The following is a 23,308-nucleotide window of genomic DNA, read 5'->3' on the forward strand; positions in this document are numbered from 1 at the left end:
TGTTTACTTTTCCATTTTTTTCATCTTCTTCTCTCTCTTTCACTCTTCAACTTGTAATTTCATTTGCCCGTAAGAAAGATGGCAAAAAAGGGAGAAAATGATAAAGAAAAAAAAAGTAAAAATTCTGTGTTTACATTTGTTCTTGTTGCTGACGGATAACATTTCATGGAAAAACTCATTTTCATCTTTTTCTTTTCTCTGATTCAGATCTCCAAACTAGTCGAAGAAATACAAAGATTACGCGAGAAAATCAAAACTATGCAAAGTGATAAACCAGAAGGAAATGATGAAGAACTCGAGGAAACTGAGAATCCCGTTTCTCCGTCAAGTTGCAACAATTTATCACCAATAACAGCAAATGCTAAGCCAACCACACTAACCTCTGGACCTTTAAAAACCACCGCATCATTAACCTCAAACATCATCTCTGCTCATGGAGACTTGTTGACCAATCCAGGTTTACTGGGTTTCCATCATGGAAGCGCACCTTTAGAGGGCATCATTTTAACTGGCAACACTGCTGGTTCTGGTACAGGTAATGATAGCAATAGCCGATCAACTGGCAATCATCCGTTGTCTTCATTAAACAACACAACTCTTGGTATTATTGGAAGCGGTACAAATTTAGTTTCCCTTGAAAGTCAACATCGATCTCTTGAAATGTCACTTCAAAAGCTGCAAGAAGCTTTACGACAAAATGTGGACAAATTTATGAACGAATCGCTCAACACTTTAAACATTTCTCGCTGTGTTCGTGAACTTTTATCAATACACAATATTGGTCAACGGTTGTTTGCCCGTTTTGTTTTAGGACTATCCCAAGGAACCGTTTCAGAGCTTCTCTCCAAGCCCAAACCGTGGGACAAATTAACGGAAAAAGGTCGTGACTCGTACCGTAAGATGCACGCCTGGGCAGCCGATGAGAATTGTATCAATCTTCTCAAATCATTGGTTCCCCGTAAAGGTAAGCAATTTAAACTTTCAACTTTTAATGTTACTTGTTAATAACAACACCAACAACTTGAAAAAAAATCATAATCAAGAGCAAAGGTTAGGTGAAGAAAAAAAGTGGACCCACAAAAAAAAGGGCAAGGAAAAGGAAGAGAAAAGCTGAAAGAGAAAAAGTGTCTTTTTTGTCTCTTTTCATCTTCTTCACCTTCTCTGTCTTCTTAAATTTCGATTCTCTCTCTTACTTTGTTATTTTGTCTTGGAAATGATGAAAAATCTCTTCCCTGCTTTTCTTCATTTGTCTATCTGTCGTTTCGTTAACGATGGGCAATTTATTTACCGATTGAAAATGCAAAGAAGAATTGATTTTCTCCTCTTTTTTGACACTCTTTCTCCTCTTTCTCTTCTTCTTCTTCTTCCTCAAATCAAAACCTATTACGTAAAGTTAGATTGACTGAGTGAACCAAGTCAAATGTCCCTTTGCAAATTAAATAAATATAAATATATATGTATGCATATACTGCGCTATTCCCACATATTTCATCAGAATGCAAAAGACCAGCGAAAAAGGAACCAATATCTTTTTGTCAAAGATTTTTCTTTCTTCTTCTCTTCATCTTCTTTCTTCATCTTCGCGCTTTGTATACTTTACTGTGTGCACAAGAAAAAAAAACCTTGGGTAAGAAGAAGAGAAAAATTGTTATCACCAGTAATCGGCTCATAAAACTTCTCAATGATATATCATCGTATTATTCAGGATTATCCCTTTATTTTTTCTTGCATCTTTCTTCTTCTCTCTCTTTTCGTCTTTCAACTTTTGTCTTGCTCCTTTTACCGTACTTATCAATGCACCAACATTGATTATTTTCTGGTCAAAATGGCGTGTTGATTAGCAATGCTTTTTTCTCTCTTTTCTCTTCTTCTTCTCTTCAATATCAAATCATTTCAAATGTTCAACTCACAGCTCATTATTTTAATAAACTGTTGATAATTTTCCACCATTTGGTTCATTGATCTTCCACTTTTTCTGCTTACACATTATCATGTTAATTTTTTTCTTCTTCCCTTTCTTCATCATCTCTTTCATTCATTATTTTCGTTTACTATTTCCATTTAATTTCATTGAGTAGACAAAAAAATGAACCATTTGTTGGTTCCTTTTCTCAGTTAAACAACGTTATTTTGGTTACTTTTGCACTTTTCAAGCAACACTTTGTAGAAACCTCTTTTGACATTTTCTGTGTTTACACTTTAAGCTTTTCCAAGCTATCAGATGATCAATGTGTAAATGTAATTTAATGGTAAACTGTAAATGATACAAAAAAGGTATAAATATATTCATCTGTCGTCATCATGATCATCAAGATACTTCTTCTTCTTATTTTTGCTTCTTCTTCACCTTATTTTGTCGTCCTTCTTTAGATTAAAATGACAACCAATAGAGTGTAATGGATGTGAATGTTGATAAGAGGAGCGATTAGATTTTTGTGGTTAATTGTTTGAAGTTTAGTGATGGCGAATAGTGATTTTTATTAGATTAGACTAGATTGTGGAGTTTGCTTGAAACAAGGTGAAAGAGTTATCGGAAGTTGTCAAATAGGGTTAATCTTATTGAGTTACATTGATGATGGAATCAGTTGATTCAGCCAATTGATCGATGGATTAGCATTGAGAGTGGGTAGAGTTGATGGTAGACTGGCAACAACACTCACGCATTTTGTGGGGTTAACCAAAAGTCAAATAGGTAAGATTGTCATGAATTTTGATACTGAAGAAGAAGACTTGAAAGACTCTCTTTACTTGATCTGTTAAACTTAATATATTTAGATAAAAATTGAAAGGAAAATAGCTGAAAGCAAATGACAACATGATTGGTATCGCCATCGATTTGTCGTTCAAAGTTATTGGGTTGAAATGATAATAAATATCCGTTTCAGAATGTTGTTCATCTCAAGGATGAAATCGGTCAGTCAAGTTGTCATCATTGTGAGTCAACATGAACCCCATAATGTAAAATAACCCGATGATTATCAGCATTTCAATCAAATTCAACTTGAAGTGCTTATTAGGATCAGTGAATCTCACTTTTCAATCAGTTGCTTATCTTTGTTACAATAATGTCAGTTTTGAACAATCATTTTCGACGAATTTATTGCAAATCTTTTTCATCGAATTGAAAATTTTTACATAAATTCTGAAAATCTGAATGAAGGGAGGAAATCACAAAGGGAAAAACATATTTACTATTGACATTAATAAATGGAGCAAAAAGGATGCGAATTGTGGTGAGATGAGAAAAAATGTCAAAAAAGTATTAAACTTCTTTTTCTTCTTCTTCCTCATCATCTGAATAATGATATTATTCCTTATTCATACCCTTTGCCATCAAAATTTTTTATCCAACACCAATCTTTTTTCATGCTTCCTTCCTTACAAGGCATTAACTTGAAGATGAAGTAACCATTGAGAGGTAAAGATGAAGATGAATAAACAATTGGTTGGACGATTATCATCATTATTACATTAAACATTGTACATGTTATTGACTGTTTATTGTAAAAATGAATATCATTATTGAGAGAAAAGAATTTGTATCAAAAAAAAATAAATGAGCAACTATTATTGTACATCATTACATATCCAAGCCGCAATGTGTATAACTCAACTTTTATGATAAAAATGAGCAATCATGTGCAAAGTAAATATGTTGCTTTTAGTGTTTTTTTCAGAGCTTTCTGTTGCTCTCCTCTAACTGTTACTCTGATCCTTTACTATCAGCAGTCAAACATTCAGGCAAATCTATCCGACCATCATCATTATCATTATTTTGTTATTATCAAAACTCCTTTGGTTCCTTATGAGAAGGAGTGAGAGGGAATTTTAAAGCAAAGGCAAGAGAAGAAGAAGAAAAAAAGAAGGCCATTAACTTGAGTATTTCCTTTACGAAACATTGACCGCGACATTGGTTTTTTTGGCTTCTTCTTCTTCTTTCATCTTCCATTTGCAGGAGAAATAGTTTTGTGATGAAAATTGCACGAATGTGGTCATGAATGATAGAGAAAAAGTGAAAATGAGAGGAAAATTTAGAGTGAGCAAAGATGCAAAAGCAACTTGATAGTCTTTTCATCTTTTGGTCCTTTTGCTGCTTTTCTTGATAAATTGGAGAAATTTGGAGAAAAGAAATTTCGAGTCAGGAAATTGAACATTCTCTTGTTATTGCATATCCACATCATTTATCTATTTACCTTTATTTCAAGTATTGCCGGATGAATATGAAGATACCTTTTTTTCGGTTCAATTGTGCAGTCAAATGGTAAATTTAAATCGGATGACATTGAATAAACTTCATCTTCATTGAACAATTCATTTTTTTCCATTTTTTACTCTTCTCTCCTCCTTTTTCCTCAATGTAACGTTTGACGGATTCCTTGATTCCAATGGGCGTGTGACGACAACGATGATGAACAAAAAGCATCATCCCTTTGCTACTATCCACTGATTTCCTATAGAATGGAAACACCATAGAATTTGTTTCTCTTTTTTGTTAAATCTATTCATCAATGATCCTTCCTGAATGATAATGATGATCATCGGGTGACTACGAAATAAGCTTTCTTTTCAAGCGCAACGACAATCAGCAAATATAAGTTGATAACAATAATGAAAATAATCAACAAATTAACCTGGGCGAGGTTCACTCGGCGCTCAATTACATTTTTCTGGGTTTCTTTCTTTCTCCAGGATAGGAACTTTGATTCATTTCATTTCCATCTTCACTGTTACACTTGTTTCATCTATTCATTTGAAACTTTATTTTTTCTACTCTTCTCTTCTTTTCATTGCAATTGAATGGAAATGACAAAAAATGAAGTTTACCTGTTCAAGGTAGGTTATTGTTGGCTTTTAATGAGAATAGAGTTGTTTGAGCTCAACAAGGTTGACAAGTGATTTGAACCTGAGCAAACCTATCATCATGATATTATCTCAACCTACAATCTATCAATTGGTTTATCCAATTATCACCTTCAAGGTAGAATGGGATTTTTTCTTCTTTTCTTATCACCTTTTCAGATGATAATCATTTTGATTATTAAAAGATTAACATTTATTGGTTCAAACACTTGTGCGTGTGTGTCAATCCAGCCCACAGGAAAATGCTCAACATACAATCGAAATTTTGTTTTCTCTTTTTGTCTCAACATTCAATGCTTTTCAACGTTGACTGATGAATCTTTTTTCGCCTCTTTTCCATGTTCACAATTGATCGGGCTTGCTGCCAAAGATGTTGAACTCGATGAATAAAAGGAACCAATTGATAGAGAGAATTTGAAATAGAATTTTCAAGTAATGAGAAAATGAACAACATTGATCCAAGTTGAGATTCTGAGCAACTGACAGAATCTTTGAAAATTGTTATCGACGTCAGGTTATAGGTGATGATGAAAATGGTAAGGAATCAAGTGTGATATAGATCAGTTCTGAATGAGTCTGAATTTGGAGAGAAACGAAAAGTTATTCATGCTCAGAAGAGGTGTAAATAGAAGAGACGAAAATTGGAAAACATGAAACTCAATAGAAAAGAAGAAATGGTTTTCGCAAATTCTGTCAATGTTCAATGTTTGTCGAAATTTTTGATTCCATTTTTGCCTTCAATTTAACATTTGATTCCAATAATGTCTTGATGCTGTTACATGATGTAGTCGAGTCTTTGCTTGACTGAGCAACTTGTGAAATGAATACAAGTCTTCCTTTTGAATGCATAAAAAGGATAAACATTTGATGGGTTCATCATCATCATCATGTTAATCTTTAATCTATCTCTATTTCTGATTACATTTGGCTGGACTGCCAAATATCTTGCATTCCCAGTGAATTAGTTGAATTCATCATCGATTAAAACTTTTTGCTTTTACTTTATTTTCCTTGTATTTTCATTATCTTGCTTTTCGTTTGCTTCTTTAACAATCTTATTCTCAAGTCAATCTTTTGATATTTTGATTTGTCCTGTATCATGAAGAGAATGATGAGGATGAGCATGAGAAGCATGAAAGAAGATGAAGAAGATGGAGAAAGCAGAATAACACTTTGTCTTAATGATCTTGGCGAAGTAACTTTTTTGGCAAACATTGGTTTTTATTATAAAAGGCAAACACTGTGAAGACCTTATTCCTGAAATTGATGATAAACTTGTTTCCTGTTGTTTGTTGTTTCCTCTCATCATGTCTCTTCTTTCATCCTCATCACCATCATTCCAATCATAATCACAAGTTACAAGAGAAGAGAAATCAAAATGTTGAATATTTTCATTGAACATTTACACCAAAATCAATAGACAATAAAAATTAGTAAAAACAAGATCATCTTTAGAGTTTGAGATTTTCATGAAATTCACTTTTAAAATCTTCATTTCCAAATCATTCTCAAGTGTGAAATTTCTATCAGAATAGATTTTCAATTTTCATAAAATCTCTTCAAAAAAAGTTCCAAAAAACTCAAACCTCAGATTTAACTCACAATCAGTCGAGAATAGAACATCTTTCAAAGATTCATTTTTTATGAAAATTCATTTTTAGCAATTCGATGCAAAATTTTGCCAAACAATTTGTTCTGTTAATGAAAAAAGATAAATTTTTTGATCTGATAAAATGTTCTTCTCGAAACAGGGAAATGTCAAGAAACTTGATGCAACATCTAATATTATCATTAATTGAACATTATTCATGGCCATGAAACCAACAATATTGACTGGTTTGGTAAACATTTGTTTACATGGAAGAAATGAAATGTGAATGGAAATAAATGAAGAGAAAGGGAAAAAAACGAAAGCAAAAAAAAATAATCTTCAGAAAAACTGTTTACAGGGAGAGAAGAAGAAGAAAAATGAAAAGGAAAAAAAAGATGCTTTGAATATTTAGATGATGTTGATGATAAGAGATTAATACTGAAATGTTTCTGATATGTTTATATGAATACACACATTGGTAAATAAATATATCCAACAAAATATATATTAATATTACCCTGATGTCAACAATCATTTTTCATCAAGTTAGCCATTTTTTACATTATTATTTACGAGCAAACATTGAACAACAGTAGCACAGCACAAAGCGAAAGGGTTTAACGTGATTCTTTACACTTATTCCTTATCATCATTTCTCATCATCTCTCATCATCTCCCACCATCTATTTAACTTCATCCTTCATTCACTTGATTTTTTCTCTCACTCTTTGTTATCATAAGAAGTTGCAACAAAAAAATGTATCGGAATCCATCATGCTTATATTGTTTGCTTTTGAATTATTATCAAATTTTGTTTAACCATTTAAACCAATATTTTTGTGCTAAACAGCAAAACCAAGGTTAATCCAATTGGAAGGGAAATTATTCAAGATATTTCCATGTTATTCCATTGACTTTACATTCTTCTTGTTGTTCATCATTTTGCATATTGCAATATTTTTCACCCTTTTCTCGCTCTTCATCATCATTCCCATCGCTGTTGATATCCATTTATTTTCGCTTTATGATTTTTCCATCACTTTTCTTCTTTCACTCTTTTTTTACACACATTCAAAGGGGTTTTCAATCCTTTTACTCACTTTTTTCACTCTACAATCATTTACATCCTTTACGCCTTATCTTCATCTCTCTCTCTCCCTGTCACTAGAACTCTTTATTGCTAATATTTATTTATTTATCACGGAATTCACTTGATCGACAATTTTAATAGTTAAATATTATATTAATATCATTATTATTGCCATTATTATTATTGCTATTATTATTTATATGTAAGTTTGGTTAACAAAACACAGTTTCTCATCTTGTTCACATTCAATGCAAGTTGCTCTGCCGTTTTCATTTCAATATTAATATTGAACTGATTGAAATAAATTTGCTTTTTTTGCTGCGCTTCTCCTTATTACAATTTCAATAATTGATCAAAGGCGCTTCTTCTCTCTGTTGGTCTCATTGTAAGTGCAACATTAAATGGCAAAGGGTGATGTTGAATAAGAAATTATCAATTCTCTTGTAATCATTTATTTGCTTTTAATCGACACACTCACTGCTTCTTCATCTTCTCCATTCAATCTCTTTTTACTCATCATCATTAATACAACAATTTTCTTCCTTTACCCAACCATCCTCATCATTATAATCATCAATTTAGCCTCATCTTTAGTTAAACTCGAGTTTGTTTTTTTTTCTCTCCACTTATTATTTATTACTTATTTACACACTTCGACTTTGATAAATAATCCAAAATATAAATCAACAACAAATGATTCAATTTGATTACTTTTTCTCAGCACATCTTGTTTTCATCATCAAATCAACCCTTTCAACTTTTCCCTTTTTCAATCAACATTCACTGATTAAAGTTTCAGTTTAGTCAATTGCAAAGACAATCTTGACAAAACAAAACTTGTTCAATCATTTATCCAACCACAAATGGTATAAGGTTTACCGTGAAAAAAAAGGTCAATTGAATGCGTTTACATGGTTAAAGTAATTTTCACCTTTACCTTGATTCTGTTGATTACATGGTTCCATTGAGTTAACACAACTGGCATCCTATAGAGCTTGAGTCAATTGTATTGGAACAAATGATAGAAGAATTGCAGGAAGATGAAGAAGTAAAGGATGATAAAGAAGATACAAATTGGCAGTAAAAAGATGAAACCTATAAATCAATCTTCTCTTCCCTTCCACTTTCCAGTCAATCATAATTTTTACTTCACCTTATCACACATCTCATGTTCAGTTATCAAAGAATTTATTGAATTTCCTTTCAACTATTGATTAGCATTCATTAAACCATCAATGCAATTCATTGTCTCAACGCAATTGATCAACATTTTGTAACAAAAGTTCAACAATTGAATCGATTGTAAAGACAAAATGAAATCGGAAAAGGTTCTGTTTTCAAAGGCCAGGAACAGTTAATTGATTTGTCAATGAATATCATTTTGACTAAACTGAAAATTTCAATCTCAAGAGAAATGTGGAAAAACTTTATTTCTCAAAAAAACGCAAAAAAAACTTGGATTAATCGCATTCTAACCTTGACCTTATTTGATTAAAGTTAATTTAAATTTAAAATTGTCACAGTTGAAACAATGGAAAATGCAATTTAACTTTTCTCTTAACTCCAAACAAACTTTGCATTAATAAATAAATTGAATTGCGTGTAATGATAATTACAAGATTGACGATAATCATGATAACAATCATCATTATCATCATCATCATTATTGACGCCAGTTAAAAATGTATTCACATCACGAGCTTCTATTATCAACTTTTCTTGTTTCCCTTTTTCCAAATTCCGTTCAAAGTTGAAAATTGAACTCTTTCAATAGTCCAACTTGTCCATCATTTGACTCAATAAAATTACCTTAGACGTGTAACAAGATTCATAATCGCATCATGCACCCTCCTTCATCATCAAAATCATCTCTTTCTTTTGTCTATTTTACCCATTTCACTCCGACTTTCTTCCTCATCTTCTTCTTGATGAACACATTATCTTTCAAGTTTGCAACAACAAAAAAAAGATGATGATAATGATGGACTGCAACTCTCACGATTAAACTCCCTCAACATCAGAAAACATTTTTTAATGTTTTTTTTCGCCATTCTCTTTCATTCTCTTTTTGCCTCTTTCTTCTTCTAAATCTTAATTTAATGCATGAAAAGAAGGTGCTTACCTATGAATATGATGATGATGATGATTAGGAAGATAATGGTAAAGAATGAAAAGGTCAATTGCATTTGCTCACAATCGATAAATAATAAGACTTGTTTTTACCTTTTCCTTTGTTTGAACCAAAATCTAATCATCATCATCTGAATGACCTCTATAGCTTAATATAGCACTTGATCTTATATCATCTTAATGGGAATGGCCTTTTTGAGAGAAAAACGATATTCCATTTCACCTTTATCATCATTATCATCTTATTCTTATTCCTTCCTCCTCCTTCAACATTTTTATAGATCAACTATTTTCATCCTTTACTATTGAACAATTCAACTCAACGATAATCAACAGTTAATAGTTGCTCCATTACTTCCTATTTAGATCGCTTTAACTCGCTCTTCTCTCGTTTTTTCATCATTTCTTGAAATTTAACATTTCACTCGAAAGATGCTTTTCAAGAAACAATTTGGACTCATTTTAATTTTAATTGAGTCCAAATTTTGTCACAATCAACTTTCATTATAAACCAATTTTAATCTTGTTTGGTGCTCTTATTTTGATGATAATTTGCTCTATAATGATCATGGAAATGATTTATCGATTCAAGAATTTTGTTATCAACATTGGTCAAAGAAGAAAAAAGATGGAAAAGGAAGTGAAAGAAGATGAATTGTAAGGGAAAAAGTTCATTTTTTATCTTCTCTTGTTCATCTTCTTGTTTCCTCTTTTTTTGCTCTTCGTCTTTCTCTGATATTCTCTGTCTATCGATGCAATTGAATTGAGCAAGAAGGAGGAGTTGCTTTCGTTGGGTGTGTTTCTGGACATGAGTAGTGATTTGGTTGAGAATTGAGATTCTGATCGTAAAGTCATTGCGATCTGATCCATTGGAAGAACGAATAAACAGGGAAAGAGAAAAGAAGAGAAGCTGAAAGTAAATGAATCGAATGGCGAGAGACAGCAAATAGGAGGTAAAATGTGCTACTCAAGTGGTCACTCATGTCCATTGATTTAAACCAAACCCAATTCTGAACGAAAGAGAGAAAGTAAAGGGAAGAATAAAGTTTCCATGAGAAAAACAGAAACTCCTGTTTTTTCAAACTTTACCTATAACTGAACATGAATTGTTCGTAAGCATCGATAAAGAGAGAAAGAAAGAAGCATTTAGATAAACGAAATTGAATTTTCCAGATTCTTTGAAAGTGTTTCCAAATGTTGATGGAAATGGAAAGAAAAACTTTTGACTTTACCAATTTCATGACATTTTTAAAAGTGAAATAAAAACATTTCAAGTTTAACTATTAAACGTAAAATCGTTGAACCTACTCTTAAAGTCACCCCAGTGACTTTAATCACTTAACATCGTCAACGCCTTTAATCCTCCACTCATGTTGAGGGTGATCAAGATGAGGATGATGAGGATAAATTGAAAAGTTATCCAAATGCAAAGGTCAATACTTTTGACGCTAATATTGCCTTTCAGTTTGGGTTGGAATAAGAAATAAGAAGAAGAAGAAGAAAAATTTTGTTAACTTGATTAGTTTCTTGTTCCTAAATGATTTAAATCACCTTTAACCTAATATAATATTATTTATTAATGATGGTTAACCTGCCCTTACCTGGCCTACGGGTTTGCAATAAGAGAGTTTCCTTACAAGTTTAAGCTTATTTTTGCAAAAGAAAATGAAAAGATGACAAAAAGAACAATATTTTTCTCGTTTTTTTCTCTCTCCACCTCCACTTACCTATCAAAATGAAACATCAAATTATTATAATGATTGTGATTATTAACATTATTATTAACTAATTTCAATAACATCATCAATTTCAAGTTATTTCATTAACTTTCATCTTCCTACGAACTTTTTGTCATTTCGTTTTTTTCTGTGCTTTTCATTTGTATTTGATTAGGTAAAGAGACGACCAGTTTTAAGCAAGATGATCCAGCGGCTGAAGAAAAGATCCGTCAAATTTTGATTGAAGCCCAAGGAGCCATGTTGACACCTTCATCTATACGATCTTCGACTGGCTCATCGGGCGGTGGCCTGTTGAGATCGGGACTCAATCTTACCGGGTCATCATTATCTTCTGGTCTCTTGTCCAATGGTGAAATGATGGGTCCACTGGGTTTAGTTAAAAGGGAAAAATCTGGTGACCTGGAAAGCTCAAGTGATTCGGGTGGCGAGGAGAGGAGTACTCCTGGTGGTCGATCACCGCCGCCTCTTATATCTTCATCTATTCATCATTCGCATCATAACTTTTCTCATCTCAATTCTGCTTCCAGTAACAATAATAGTAATAATGCCATTGACTTGGCCACGGGTTTGAGTGCAATATCTAATCACCATTCTCATCATTTAACCTCATCTTCTTCTCATCCTCTGGTCAACTCTTCTTCAGCTCTTTTATCATCTTCACGGACAGGTAGGAATGGCAATGTTGGTGGTGAAGGTGATGATCAACAAATGTCCCATGATTTGGTTACACGAATTTACCAGGAAGAATTGGTAAAAATTATTGGTCAACAGGTTGAAGAGGGATTCCGCCATCCTCATGGTCTTGCCTTTGACCGAAGTCCAGAACAGATTCGTCAAGCAATCACCATTTATCATCAAGAATTGTCTCGTCTTCACCAACAACTGGTCTCATCGGGTGCTGCTGCTGCTGCTGCTGGTGTGGGTCACCTCAACTCACAGGCAGCTGCTGCTGCGGCTGCTGCGGCTGCAACTGATCCTGAAGTATTTGCTCGTCTTGCCGCTGCCTCTCTAGTCAATGGAGCAGGTTACCTTGGACTTCCGCACATGTTACCCGGTCTTAATTTACCTTCTTCCCGGTCACCCAGTCGAAGTGGCCATGAAGGCAAGGGCAGTCCTGAGCCAGGTCGAGAGTCTTCATCACCTCGCGAGTCTAACCATCAACAATCCAACAACAGTCCCTCATCATCACCACCACCAACCCTTTCCTCTTCAATAGTCAACAATTTATCGCAAACTTCCAACGGTAACGACAATTCTGCCAATCGATCAACTCCCACTCCGGACGATGACTCTTCCCATCATCATCGACACCAACCGCAAACTAGTGCCTTTTCCCTTGTTAGACCCAAATCAGAGCCCAACAGTAAGCAACCCTATTCACCCACCTCAGCTGCTGCCGTAGCTGCTGCCGCCGCTGCGGCCGCTGCAGCAGCAGCAGTTGCCGCTGGTTTACCCTCTCTAAGTGGGCTTGATCTTGGGTCGAATGGGTCATCATCTTCTTCCACCTCTAATTTATCAACTCCAACAGCAACCAATGCAAACACAAGTAACAATGGCAGTGCCAATAGCAACAGTGTTGCCAACAACAATAGTGGATCGGTTGGTGCTGAAGATTTATCAGCCTCAGCATCACCCTTACAGCGAATGCAATCAATCACAAATTCACTTTTATCCCAATCATCAGTCCCTCCTGTCTCATCGACACCCTCACGACCATCGAAAGCCGTTTTACCACCAATCACTCAAAACCAATTTGACCATTACAACAATTTAAATACTGAAGACATCGTCAAGAAGGTTAAAGAACAGCTAAGTCAGTATTCAATTAGTCAACGACTTTTCGGTGAATCAGTTTTAGGACTTTCCCAGGGTTCAGTTTCTGATTTGCTTGCTCGTCCCAAACCTTGGCACATGTTGACCCAAAAGGGTCGGGAACCTTTCATTAGAATGAAAATGTTTCTTGAAGATGACAATGCGGTTCACAAGTTGGTCGCCTCACAATACAAGATTGCACCTGAAAAACTGATGAGAACCGGAAGCTATTCAGGTTCCGCCAATCCAACAACACCAACAACAGCAGCCGCACTGGCCAGTTCAATGGTTGTAAGTAATTCCATGACCAGTAATGTTACCGGTGGCAATACAAATTCAACTGGTTTACCCTCAACCGGTCCAGTTGCTGCACCAACAACACCCTCAGCTCATGCAACCCTTTCACCCAATCATGGTAACACTGCTAGCATAATTACCAGTGGATCAGTCAAAGGATCACCTTCATCAGTTTCATCAGTCTCTGCCAAACTTTTGTCTGATTCAGTGGGACGAACTGATCTCACTTCCCTTGCATCCCGATCAAGTCCAGTTTATGGTAATGGATCGGGTCAAATATCATCAGCATCTACACCTGAACACACGCCCAATGCAACTCTACTTTCAGCTAATCATTCACCTCCAAGAGGTAAGATTACAATACATTTATCTAATAACTTGATACTCTGAGCAACAACATGCTTATCATGATGTATAACATCAAAAGTTGAAAAAGAAAATCAAGAAAAAAAAGAAGAAAAAAGATCATCAAAATCATTATCATGTACTTACAAACATGATACATTAGAGTAATATTTAACTTTACAAGAAAATTTGATTGATAAACTAAATTAAAATAACAGACGAGAAAAGGTTTTCAAAGTAATCAGATGAAATGCGATTTAATTCATTTTTAATTTAATCAACAAATTATTAGCTAATAGATTGCAGTTGCCTGCGATTCTGGATAAACTTGAGTTTTACCCTTTTCTCCCTTTTAGTGTAAAAAGATATCTCAAGTTAATTTGAAAAGAAAATCAAGTTTTCTGTTAAACACAGAGCCGCTCAGTAAACGGTTAAACTGGGCATAAAGGCTTTTCTCTGAATAAATTGCATCCATTGTTTTCTCACATTTTTACTCTCATTTTCAGTTCATTTAAAGTTATCAGGCAACACACACACACACACTTTACAAGTATCGCATTACAATATCAATTGAACAATCGCAAGTTTCAATTAACCATTAATGCACACTCACAAGAGTTGATTGTTGTTGAAGCAAAGTTGCGCGCAGCCAACAAGCAAAGAAATGCAAGAAAATTAATTTTCTGCTAAAATCATTTTCTTTTTTCAGGTTCATCAAGTTATTTAAAACGACGCTATGATGGTTCTACTTCAGGAAGTGAACGTTCCTCTGTTGCCGCTGCCGTGGCGGTTGCTGGTCTCTCCTATATGCAACCTTCAGTCTATGAAATGGCAGCTCTAACTCAAGATCTTGATACTCAGGCGATAACAACTAAAATAAAGGAAACATTAATGGCTCATAATATAGGACAAAAGGTAACGAAATGTTCATTTTTGTCTTTCTGTTGATTCTCTTTCTTTCATTCCTTCTTTACATTTTTGCCTCATCTTTCATGATTGCCATTTCATAAAAAAAGAAGAGTGATTCTGAGGGGAAAAAAAGATAGAGTGAAAACTAATGGGAAAGAACAAAATTTATAGAAAAGAAAAGATTTCTCATCGAACTACTCATGTTCCAAAACTCTTTTTCGATTCTGAATTCTGAATGTTCTCTTTCTTTCTGGATTCATTGTGAGTCTGAACTAAACTTTCAACTCCATTTTATTGGTTGACATCGAGTCTGTCACATTATATCATCAACAACTGATTCTCTCACCTCGATTGCTTTCCATCAACATTAACCTTATTAGCCTATTTATTATTATCATGAAACTCCCCTGAAATGAAAATTATTATTCAGAGCATTCAGTTTTTTTTTCTCAGAAAATTGTTTTCTATTGGAAATTTCGTCACATTAGATGCATTTCTCTCTTCCTTTTCATTTATTTCATTTACTGTCAACTTGACGTTCATTTATTTTATCATTGAAATTGAATTTTCAGTTTTCTTATTCATTTCTTTTTTCATTTTCATTTCCATGAAAATCATTTCTTTGCATTTTAAGGGTAAAAAGAAGCTTCAACAAATTTTTTACCTTAAAATCAACTCTCAATGAAAAAAGGAAAACATGAAAAATGGAAAAGAAAAATTCAAACTTTTCATTCTTCCATTTATCAAATGATCATCTAACATGAATTAGAAAGAGAATCTTTTCAAGCGAAAACATTGATTCATAATCGCATAGAATGGAACAAAAATTTCACTCGAAATTTCTAAAATTTAATCAGAATCGAATTTTGAACTTTTGAACATTATGCTGACAAAATTTTTCTTTCTGTTTCTTTTTACGCTTAGATTTTTGGTGAAATTGTTTTAGGATTGTCTCAAGGTTCTGTTAGTGAATTGTTGTCTAAACCCAAACCTTGGCACATGTTGAGCATCAAAGGCCGTGAACCTTTTATCCGAATGCAAATCTGGTTAACCGAACCGCGCAACATTGAGCGTCTTCAAGCGCTCAAAAATGAGCGTCGTGAGATGAACAAGAAACGGCGAATCAATGGCGATGAAGTTTCATCCCTTTCATCAACCAAATCAAATTCAAATCACATTTCACTTCACGTCGATTCCAACAATGCAAATGTTCATCACCATTTAACCACCGGAAGTAGCCTAAGTAACCATTTACATGGAAGCAATATGTACTCTTCAGCTTTAAACAACAATTCCTGTTCTTCACCTTCATCATTCCGCTCATTGTCAACCGGTAATCAATCATCAACTTATTTAGGCAACAACAATGTGAGCAACATCAACAACAACAACAATAACAATACAATAATTTCAATCAACTGTTCATCGCCTTTCGGTTCATCCTCTTCAACGGCCGCCAAAAAACCTCGAATCTTGTTTACCTCCAAACAAAAAGAGGCTCTCAAGTTGGCCTTTTCAATGGACGCTTACCCGTCAACTGCAACCATGGAATTTCTTGCCGCTGAACTTGACCTTTCCGTTAGAACGATAACCAACTGGTTCCACAATCATCGGATGCGATTGAAACAGCAGCCCAATCAGCCGATTGCCGGAGATGAAAACTCGTCGACTGGCAACACTTCCCTCGCTTACAGTATGGGCCGAGATGGAATGACCTTTGATCCAATTACTTTTAGGGTGGCACTCAGTCAACGACTGAATGATCTTGATCTTACCGGTGATGAAAGTGGCGGCGGTGGCAATGGATCTCATCATAAAAGTTCATCTTATTCATCGTTGAATCTTGGTTCAAATGATGTTCACCATTCTTCATCCGGTCATCTTTATTACAATCCAAATAGTTGTTCATCACCAGCCTCATCATCATATCAGGAAGATGAAATAGGTACTCTAGATCTTTCCATGTCTTCAAAATCTCATCTTCCCTCTTCCCGATCATCGATGCAACAACAGCAATCTTCTCATCATCATAAATCTCTTTATTCAATGGGTGGTAACCGTTCGGTAACTGAAGACTCTGACAGTGAAACGGGTTCACTTGAAGATTCATCTCCTTCTAGACGAGTTCACCATCGATTATCATCTTCCCAAAGATCTCTTCATCACTCATCAAGAGGATCATCTCATCATCATGGTAAAAACAACACAACCACAACCATCACATTGAACGCAATATCAACAAACGCCTCATCACCCGTCTCAGGTGAGCTTGACCTTTCCTCTAGACCAGCACCAACCATAAGTGTAACCATTGCTTCAGCTGGTGTCTCGGTGAGACCCTCACTGACTGGCTTTGGGTCAACCAAAGGGTTCCCTTCAACGGGTAGTTCACGACGTAAACCTGCCATAGTTACAAGTTCAAGTTCACGGCGAAAGCCAGCCATGCCTCAGTGGGTTGCACCCAACATTGACTGTTTCGGTGACGATGAAGAGGATGAAGTGGACGAATCTAATCAACATCGTAGGCGCTTAAACTCACATCATGGTCGATCATTGCACAAGAAGCAGCGATCCACTTCTTCCAACAACAACAGTGATACCAAACAAGACGATCAAGTTGCTCACCAGTTTTCATCGACCAGTGAAACTGAAGAGGATGAAGATGAGCAACAAATCGCTCAAGTTGAAGATAAAGACGAAAATGAAGATCAAACACAGTTGGCCGAAACTGTGGATAAAGACGAAGAGGAAGATAAAGATGAAGATGATGATAAAGAAGAGGATCAAGATCATCCACAAATGACTCAAGTTGAAAATGAAGATAAAGACGAAGACGATACGCAAATGGCAGAAGGCGAAAATGAAAATGAAGATAAAGATGAAGACGAAGATATCGATTAATTAAACTCATTCAGTATATAACTCATAATGTCCCACCTCATTTCAAAACAAAAAACACGCAACAATCGAAAAATTTGATAAGTCAAAATTCGAAAAAAAATAATAAATAAAACTGAAAAACTTAATAAAATAATTGTTCAATCATTTCAATCCTCAATCGAAATCTCAGTAATCTGAAATCTAAATTTCAAAACAAAACTTATCGAACACACAAAAAGCCAAAAATCGAAAAATCAGAAAGCAGAAAATCGAAGTATAAAAAAGCCAAAAATTGCAAAAATTAGAACAAAAAACTTTTCAAGATTCGAAAATGAAAATTTCCACAAAAAATCACGACAAAAGTCGAGCTTTCCATATGCAAGAAATTGGAGCAAAAATGAAACTCTTTCATCTCAATATGGATCTCAGTATTTTATTAGGTTTTTTGCCTCAGTTTTTCAATTAAACTTTTGGTAAAGTTAATTGTTGAAATTTACTCATCAGTGAATTTAATTTGCTTAACCATTATTATTAGTTTCAATGAAAAGTTGAAAATTGACTTTTTTTTGCTTTCCATTTACTTGCACACTTGTATCTTATAATGGTACAAAAATGTTCACAATTAATGTCTGTGTGTGTTCAATGATTCGTTCATTTTGTAGTTAATGATAATTACAAGACGCTCATAATGAGTGTATGGCGGTTAATGAATTGCAATTAACTTTAAAGTTAGAAAATAAATAACAATATCAATAACGCGATAACAATTTACAAATTCATTTAAAGGCTCAAAATGATGTTGTCCAGTTGAAAGCCATTGGCTTGCGAGCCCTTTCAGTCTTGAATAATGTTCATTGTGATGAACAACCTTGTGATATTGTGACAAATAATGAAAGCAATAATAAACTTTTGCTGTGTAACAATGAACACTGATAATGATAGTTAATATTAATAACAACAATAATGGCAATAATAATGATGATGATTATCTTTTAATGATGTGATGAAAATTGAATCAACCTTGGATATTATTCCAATTGCAATGAGTTGATGGAGATAATTTGCAATTTGATTTAATCATATTTTTTTTTGCTAGTAACTTATTGTTATCCAAATTTGAAAGCAATTAACAAATCATTGAACAGCAAAAAGTTTTAATCAGTGTGTTTGCCTTAACATCGTCCTCAGCATTCAATTTTTTAGGTTAAAAGTTGAATAAATCAGTTGATTAACATGATGATGAATCGTAATTGTTGAAACTTTCTATCTGTTTTAATGGATCGACCAATTGTTCCTAATCATGATTTCCTTTAATTTAACCCCAAAACAGGATGTGATTAATTGAATTGAATTGTGAGGCGAAAATCAGCTTAATATGAAAATTTTTCTTGAAACTTTTTTCTTTCCAATTGGACACAAAAATCATTCAAATCAAACTTGTTTCAACAAAACAAAAAAGGAAAAATTTAAAAAATGAAATTCCAACAATTTTCAATTCCAACCTCAACTGATACATTGATATTGAATGCTTAAAAAACTATGCTGGGAGTGAAAAGTTATTATAGAGTTTAAAGTTGAAAAGAATAAGATTAAAAAGATTTTTTTCTCTTCTCTAATTTTATATTCATGATAATCATTGTCATCTTTGAACATTTTTCTTAACATTTTTTTGCTTTTCCATTTTCTGTGATTTGAACAAAATGATAATCACAATAATAATGATTATAAATTCCCTGAGCAAAGAAAAAAAGGAAAGAAAGATGATGATGATGAAGGTGAGCATATCAAATCAATTGTTTAAAGAAATTGAGATGGAAATGAATTTTGGGCTTGAAAATGAGAAAAAAATTATCACCCAAAGAAACAAAAGAAGAGTAAAGATGAAAGTCATCCTCATCATTTCTCCTTCAACAATCGGCTGATGATTTGATAAGCAAAACAAAAGACATTCTCAACTCCATCATCATAACTGTTTTATAAACATTTTTTTGCTTCATCTTCGCCTTTCATCCTTTTAATAAGTTTCAATGTAACAAAAAAACACTTTAAGGGTAACCTCAATTTCCATGAGTTTTTTTTTCTCTCAACCTTTCGCTCTCATCTTTTCCTCTTCCCTGTATCTTCACTTTTCAGCTTGACTTGACTTTCGACTCTTACTCATTGTAAAACCGCATCTTTTTCCCTCTTTTTATCATCTTGTTCAGCTTCTAATTATCTCAACTAGAAATGAGGTAAAAAAACAATTCACAAAACACATTGACTTGAATAGAATTATCAAGAGATTTCTTTCTCATCTTCATCATTATCTTTATCATCATAATCATTTCAAATCATCTTTTGTTTTCCTCTTTTCTTAACCATGATAATATTGAGTTGATGGCTGATGAAGAAAAACAAAAGTCTATTTCAATTCTGTTTTTTTTTCTTCTTCTTCACACTCTTATCCAACTCTTTATCTTCATCTTGCTTCACTAGTAATAAGTTCATAACTTGTTCCTTTCCAATTAAAATAGATGAACACAGAATTAGCGATTCAAAAAATATTCATTTTTTCCATTCTCATCTTTATCACCTTTTACCATAAAAATAATTATCATTAATCAGTCAACAAAAATTTACTTTTTTTTCTTCTTCTTTCCAATTCTTCAAGTCGACATCTTTAACCCTTTTATTCCTTGCTGCCTCTTTCACCATTCACTTCATTTGCATCATTGTTCATCACCGCCAATGTTTAGTCATTTATGAAGAAGCCATAAATGATTGTTTTGAAAAGAAGCGAAAAAATGAAATTTTTCAATTTTGGAAAAGAAGAGAAAAAAATGTTTCTCTATTGGAATCGCTTTGAATCATCATTATCATCATTATCAAGCAAAATGACCTTTTGCATTTTCTTTTTTTTCCTCTCTTCTTGTCCCTTCCTGATAAACTAGCATTTATCGTTTTCCCTCACCAATGAATTAACATGAGTTGTAAGATAAGCCAACCACACTAAACATTCATGTGTAAGACCAAAACAAAAGACCGAAGATAATTATAATTCATTTCTTCTTAATGACATTACCATCGATCCTCTGTTTTTTTGTCACTCTTTTCATCCTCATCATTACAGCATCTTTTTCCTTTCAACTCTTCTTCTCTCTGGACTCTTCCGTTTCACTCCCTGATGTTCCACAATTTGCACAGTTCTAATTACTGTTTGAAACTAGTCACCGAAAAACACTTTGACAACAACATTAAACACAATAGATGAGATTGTTTATGAACAAGCAGCAACAAAAACACAAATGTGTAACAGTAAAGCAGCAGCAGCTTGGGTTAAAAATAATGATAATAATTGACTTTTAACTCATTCAAATGATCAACTGATTTAGGGTCATTTGATGAAGACTGGATATCAAGTGAAAAAAAGGACAAAATGAAGGCAAGCAGGCGATTTGTGATTCCCTCTCGTTTACCCATTTCACTCGTTTGTTATTCAAATTTGTTTAATGATTAAAATTTATTTTTCTATTATTATTTCCATTCTCTTCAGCTTCTTAGTTCAGTTGAATTCAGTTGATTAAGTGAGCAAACAAACGCCCAAATGGACACACTAATGGTTGGTACTCGATGACAATCAACTGCTGTGAATGAGTAACTCTGAGGTCAATAAAATTACATTATTATGTATAAATTATTAATAGCAAGCAAAGAAGTAGCTTATTGAGGGAAAAGTTGTTATTATTTATATTAGTAAATTTACAATTTTTCATCTTCATCAACATTATCAACTGAATCATTAACATGATCACTTGATGGAATCAACCTTTAACTGATTGAACCATTGATGGACTTTTCAACCTGCAAACTGATTATTTGTGTGTTTACGAAATCAAAGTCAATTTTCTTCCAAAGGAATCATCTTGGTTGATGATGTTCCCTTTTGATGATGATGATGATTGGATTGGCATCTTATGGTGCCGATGATGGCTTCAAATGATGATACTCACTGTTAGATTGGACCTCCTGACGATTCCCGTTTCTCTCTTTATTTGGCAAACTCAGACAATTTGGCAAAAAAAGTTGCATCAGAAAATCAATCAAATTGAATTGTGTAAGTTGATTTTCAGATTTTTACTTGTTCTCCATCTTAAACCCGCCGAAAAGGTCAATATCATTTTTAGATGATCGATGAGGATGAAGAGAAAAGAAAGAGAGATTGCTCATCAGCTGATTATCTGATCATGAAACTGATCATCAGTCAATCGGTGAATCAGTAATCAGAAAATCTATTTGGTAAATCATTTGTTATCAAGTCGCAGTCACAAGAAAAGGTAAAAAAGAAGTAAAGAAAAAAAGGAAAGAAGAAGAAGAAAAAGTAACAGACTAACAAATAATCAATCTGATGATGATGATTATGATGATGATAGTTTATTCCAAATTAACCATATTTGAGGTCCAATTTGCCCTTGAGGTGATTTGGCTGGCATCGATAAATTTTGATGGAAAAAAAGGGAAATGTTTTCTTGTTTAAGATGAAAAATTGTGATGAGTGATTTATGAAAAAAAGACTGGAAAAGAAGAAGAAGAAGAAGAAGAAGATGAAAAAGGATTTACTGATTGAAGCAATGAGCAAGGTAAAATGGCAATCAGGTTGAGCTGGAAAAAGTGCAAAAGGCAATGTTTTTCTGATCATCAGTGATGAGGATGCAATAAATGCAAGAAATAAATTCATTTTTACAATCCATCGACCTACATTTGACAGCGAAAAGTAAGACACTAAAGTCAAAAGTCGAAGTCTCATCAAAACTTGAAAATGGTTTACTCTTTCAATTGCAATCATTTCCATCGTTTCCATCACTTTACTGGGTTAACCGAGTTTCCCTTTAAAACCCTTTTCCATAAACTGCTTTCATCGCACTTGTTTGACAATTAATGTAGACATTGATTTTGATTGTTAAACAAATTATTAAATAACCATTTATTGTTTCAACTTGATGATCAATCATTTTGCGCTTATCAATAAAAGTCAACTTCTTTTTTTGGGTAAACCTTTTCAGAAGTGAACAAAACAAAAGATTAATTGAATGTAAAAAGTGATCTGTTGATAACAAATAAAGTCAAAGTCTTTTCTTGTTCATATTTTCATTGTCTAACTTGAGACGCAACATGATCGATAACTCAACTCGTTATCTCGTTAATTGATGGTAAAACAGTGAACATGTTTCATCGATTTTTATAGACTTTATTCTTGTTCTTCTGTTGAAACCATTTAATGAAGAGAAGCTCTTTTTTTTGGTGTAACCGATAACACAACTTTATATAGCGCAACATTGAAACATTCAATCTATTATCATTATCCATCTGATAATCTGTACAATTATCATTCCCTGTGTTGGAAGGCGAAACTGGCAAAAGAACGAAAAAAGTTAATCAAATCAAATGAATAAATAAATGAATGTTGAACTGGAAAAGATTAACCGTAACTGACCAGGGTTCAATGAAGATGCACAGTTTTACCTGAGAAATTCATCAGTTATTCAATTGCCTTTATTTCTGGTTAAATCATAATTTTCTTTTCTCCAGCAAAAATCTTTATCGAATGAGAAATTGAATCATTTTTTCCTCTCTTTGCCCGTTAACCAGTTTAACCTTAATCAAGATGTATCGTAATAA

The 23,308-nt window shown here is 33.6% G+C and overlaps 1 protein-coding gene across 3 annotated transcripts in view; it reads left to right on the forward strand.

Moving 5' to 3' along the window:
* The window catches only part of LOC107368955 (homeobox protein cut-like), a 95,960-nt gene extending 78,156 nt beyond the window's left edge, over positions 1–17,804 (forward strand). For all 3 annotated transcript variants that reach the window (XM_089268364.1, XM_089268363.1, XM_015936853.3), the window contains 4 exons: positions 208–964; positions 11,565–13,868; positions 14,574–14,779; positions 15,698–17,804. In XM_089268364.1, coding sequence (XP_089124490.1) covers positions 208–964; positions 11,565–13,868; positions 14,574–14,779; positions 15,698–17,674 — 5,244 coding nt within the window. In that variant the 3' untranslated portion in view covers positions 17,675–17,804. The remainder of the gene's footprint in view (positions 1–207; positions 965–11,564; positions 13,869–14,573; positions 14,780–15,697) is intronic.
* Positions 17,805–23,308: the final 5,504 nt, after the last annotated feature.

The sequence above is a fragment of the Tetranychus urticae genome, chromosome 2, assembly GCF_039701765.1.
Source record: "Tetranychus urticae isolate SD_2017Ah chromosome 2, NJAU_TeUrti_SD_1.0, whole genome shotgun sequence".
Classification (NCBI taxonomy): Eukaryota; Metazoa; Arthropoda; class Arachnida; order Trombidiformes; family Tetranychidae; genus Tetranychus; species Tetranychus urticae.